Source organism: Strigops habroptila, chromosome 1, assembly GCF_004027225.2.
Source record: "Strigops habroptila isolate Jane chromosome 1, bStrHab1.2.pri, whole genome shotgun sequence".
Classification (NCBI taxonomy): domain Eukaryota; kingdom Metazoa; phylum Chordata; class Aves; order Psittaciformes; family Psittacidae; genus Strigops; species Strigops habroptila.
This window is the reverse complement of record NC_044277.2, coordinates 120,640,581-120,645,007: the sequence shown is the minus strand read 5'-3', so window position 1 is coordinate 120,645,007 and position 4,427 is coordinate 120,640,581. Positions and strand designations below refer to the sequence as shown.

The following is a 4,427-nucleotide window of genomic DNA, read 5'->3' as shown; positions in this document are numbered from 1 at the left end:
TGAATTACATAAAAGCAGAATCACTGTGATTTTATACTTTCTTTCAGGTATCTTATTGGACAATGGAATTTGTATGGAAACGAAGGTGGTATCTTCAGGTGGGCTGTATATTGATGCTGAATTTGGTTTATGCCAATCTAGACTATCAGAAAGAAACTCCTCCAAGCCTGGGTCAGATTGACCATGAGTGCTGGGAGGTGTCATCCCATGGGCTGGTGGAAATGAAGAAACTCAAGGTAGCAGATACGGTCATTGGTCTCTGGGACTTCATGATGTTCCTAAAGGAATCCCCTAAGCCCAAGCACAATGAACTCTTCAATGATTTAGCCCAGAACTTCTGGGATATGTATGTAGACTGTGTGCTCTCAAGATCCCACGGAATGGGCAGAAGACAATTAACATCTCCCAAGTATTCTTCCACATACTCACATAGAACTTTAGAAGGTAACTACAGGATATAGTGTTAAGATTAAACATGCTAAGATTAAACTGAAGCACTGTTCTATCTTCGTCCTTGAATGTTTAGATAACTCAATATAGTCATCTCCAGTTTTCTGTCTCTACTTCTGTCAAAAGTATTTGCATCTTTCAATGGTAGTTACTTTCACAATACAGGAGTCAAAAGAAGTTAGGGTACTAAATTTCTGTATTTAACAAGATGTAAAAAATGTCGGCTGTGCGTGTGGTAGTGTGTGGAAATGGATGCTGCATGCTATCACTGTGTGCATATAAATGACATTACAATACTAAAAGTTTCCTGGTGTTTGGACTTCAGTCTCAACTATGGGGAATCATTCCTCTGTGAGAAGAGAAGCTCAAATCCCTGACTGCTTGAACCCTGTTCTTCCCATTAAAACTATTGATACATAATGTGATCTCATCGTCATTGTGAATCATCAGTGACAAATTCTGGTCATCATAGTCTGGGATGAGTCTGAACTGAAATCAAATAGGTTTAGGATTAGGGTCTTACTAACCAATCCTAGATCTGTCGGATCTCTTCGTCCTCAGCAATGGACTTGTGATGTACCCAGTCAGATGTTTTAGGTTTCCAGACTGAACATAGAATCACAGAATCATAGAATGATTTGGGTTGGAAAGGACCTTATGATCATCTAGTTCCAACCCCCCTGCCATGGGCAGAGATGCCTCCCACTAGACCATGTTGCCCAAGGCTCTGTCCACCCTGGCCTTGAACACTGCCAGGGATTGAGCATTCACCAGTTCTTTGGGCAACCTGTTCCAGTGCCTCATCACCCTCACAGTAAAAAACTTCTTCCTTATATCTAACCTGAACTTCCCCTGTTTAAGTTTGAACCCATCACCCCTTGTTCTAATGTTACAGTCCCTGATGAAGAGTCCCTCCTCAGCATCCTTGTAGGCCCCCTTCAGATACCACGCAGCTTTCTCTTCTGCAGGCTGAATAGCCCCAGTTTTCTTACCCTGTCTTCATAAATGGAGATAATTTAATTCTAGCATTCCTAGAAATTTGCTTAGAAAATAATGACCTTTCTTTCATAATCTTGCAGGGTCTGCTTTCACCAACCCATTTTAGTCAAAATGAACATACCTCAGCAAGGCAACATCAAGACGAAGGAGCACAAAAGCACGGCATGTACTCTAGATGCTTAAGCAAGTCGACTGGCATGGTTCAACCTTTTTTTTTTTTCCTTTTCTTTGTATAAAGTGCTTAATCACTGCTAAAACTGATAAGTATGTGAACTCCCACATTGTCACTTTTGCTTTCCTGTCTTGCAATCTACCAAGGCTGCCTTTATCCCACTGCGTGTGTGAATGCTTTTGTGTTTTGAGTCAAGACTTTTGTTGTCTCAGGTAAGCTTGTAAGTCTGAACCAGTGTGGTATTTTTGAAGAGGCTCATCTTTTCCAATAATTCTCTTTTTTTAAAGTTAATTTGGGTGGAAACCCAATATATTTTTATACGTTAAGCAATGGAGAAAATGTCAACAAACATATTTTATACAGTGTCTTGCACATAAAATCAACTTTAAGAATTGCAAAGAAGTGTGACATGAAGCTAAAGGGAAGGATTATGCTCATTGTAATGTCCTGTGCAGTCTTGACTTTGTAATTTATCATTGCTTAATCTAGGCTATGGATTAATTAAAGTATTTTTGTATGCAGCAAGGTCTGAATAGTAGTAATTTTCTTGTCTAGTAACATGTTATTTGCAAAACCATTGCTACATTACATAAAGAACAATATTTTACACAAGACTGCTCTTTATCTACACATTTATACAGGTAAATAAAGTGATACAGTCCATCCCTGTCACAGCGGGCAACATCACAGTTGAGAAGAGACCCATGCATCCAGTGGTTTGAAAGAGTGACAGACTAGGCTTGACTACTGCTCCCTTTATAAGAAACAATCCAGCATGGGTAAAATAATTCAGGGAGATTAACCGTGGAGTTAATCCATTTGTCCTGAGCACAGAAAGCCTGAGAACAAATGGGAACACTCAGAGTTGCTGACTGTTTTCTGCTTTACTCCTTGGGCAGTGCAGCTTGTTCAGTGCCTGTTGTGTTCTAGCCTTTTATGAGATCCCAACTGGGTTTAATTATTGTAGGAAACAGTACTTACACAGTAACAGCATATAAACCTTCATAAGTAACAAGAAATCCATCCCATGTATGCGTAGCTTGTATATAGCTTGTAAAATATCCTACAAATCTCACAGATTTTGTAAACACTCATTTAGGTAAACACAATATTGAACTGCATCTTGTGAAATATATCTCCCACAGTATTCTGGAAAGGATACAAAAATAGTGAGAAATTTCTCTTACCCGTTAATATCACTGTAAGTTCCTGATACAAAAAGTATTTTAAATACACCTTTTCTCTTGAGCAAATAGGGGGAATCATGACACACCCAAACCCAGCAGTTTCAGGAGTTGATAGATTGTGATGAGCGGCTATTTGAGAGCCATTGTCTAATCTGTTCAATAATATCCAGTTTATAAAGCTGTGTACTGTATTGCATTTGCATCAAATAAAGTGTTTTAACTGTCATAAACCAGATAAATAAATTCCCCTTCTTCACATCTACAGATAATTTTATTCATCACCAACAGAAGTGTAGAACTATAGTAAGATTTTAAAGGTAATGTTTCCTGTATTAGTGATCTTTTAGTTTAGTGCCACAGCAAGGTATCCTGCGCAGTTTTAAAAGCTCCATTCTTCCTCAGACTGTAAGTCTTTGTTTTAATTAGTTTTCTATAGGAGACAGAGGTAGCATTTACCATAGTTGGCTCCATAATGCTTGAACAATCTCTTGCTACAGGCGCCCTGCTGTGTCTGCCGAAGGGGCAGGTGACTGTGAACGACAGGAACACAGCACCATAAGCAGCAGCAGCACAACAAATTCCAGGTGGACTCACCTCTTTTGTCTATGACAGAGCCATGCCGCCAGCTGGCTGCCCGTGGGGTGTCTACAAGGGGGATTAACAGTGAATGGGGTGATCTCCTCCTCCACCAGTACTCGGCACTCCCTCTCTTTCTATGCCTGAGCTACAGCAAGAACAGCAAGCCCGGTTTTCTTGGGTTCCCCCTGCTGACAGCCAGACCACAGTCCATGGCTGGCTGGCAGGCAAAATCAAATGCCGTCTGCGCTGCTGCGAAGGCTTGTGTTAGTATTCATTTATCAAGTGTGAACGTAAGCATTTCGTGAAATTCTGTCCCCTTCTTTCTCCAGTCTTTGATACAGTTAACAAGAGCATTTGCAGGTACTTGCCTGCGCTGTACTGTAGCAGAAGCACAATACAGTTGGGGGAGGAATGCTGTGAAGCTCACTGTGCCTGATTTGAAGTTTTTACATAAGCATAAATATAAGCTGATTTCCATTTAAAAGATCTTTTATATCCATACCTTGGCTATATTGTGTTGCTGTAGCTTTTGTCCAGAAATTGGAAGGATTTACATGAGTCCTGTATGGTCTTTTGGAAGAAATAGGCCTTTGCCTTGCTGCCAGTAGTAACGAGTCACCCATACATCCACATATGTGCAAGGGTGTAAAAAACCTCTAAATGTCACAGTCTTTGCTCTCCTAGTTAGATATTTATTGCTCAGTTTTAGTTGTGAAAAGACAATGGAGTGCACTTGTGTGGCCCCAGTGTGTAGATAGATTTTCCTATTCTCTAAAACAGTAATACAGCAGCATAGCTGCAGAAGAGCTGTTGGAGAAATATAAACAACCGAGCAAGACTACTTGACACAGAGGACTTTAGTTAGATAATCTCTATATACCTTACCTTACCTTTCTTGCAGGCAGGCCAGAAATATACATGCAGGGTTGTTTAATAAAATATACCTAAACATTTTGCAGATAATGTGGGGGAAAAAAAGTCGTCATGAAACCAGATTATACTTAGAAATTATCAGTTAGCAAAGGGCCAGCATAAAAATT

The 4,427-nt window shown here is 40.0% G+C and overlaps 1 protein-coding gene across 1 annotated transcript; it reads left to right on the top strand.

The window, feature by feature from the left end:
- Positions 1 to 1,600, top strand: LOC115615397 (protein FAM237B-like). The gene is made up of 2 exons (XM_030503487.1): positions 1 to 444; positions 1,530 to 1,600. The coding sequence occupies exons 1-2, from the start codon at positions 63 to 65 to the stop codon at positions 1,553 to 1,555; spliced, it is 408 nt and encodes a 135-aa protein (XP_030359347.1). The 5' UTR covers positions 1 to 62; the 3' UTR covers positions 1,556 to 1,600.
- Positions 1,601 to 4,427: the final 2,827 nt, after the last annotated feature.

What these genes read in the sequence shown, in the direction of transcription:
- LOC115615397 (XM_030503487.1), top strand. Translation starts at nt 63, where the DNA reads ATGGAATTTGTATGGAAACGAAGGTGGTATCTTCAGGTGGGCTGTATA. An exon ending in CTCACATAGAACTTTAGAAG is followed by an intron (nt 445 to 1,529) that starts GTAACTACAGGA and finishes ATAATCTTGCAG; the next exon opens with GGTCTGCTTTCACCAACCCA.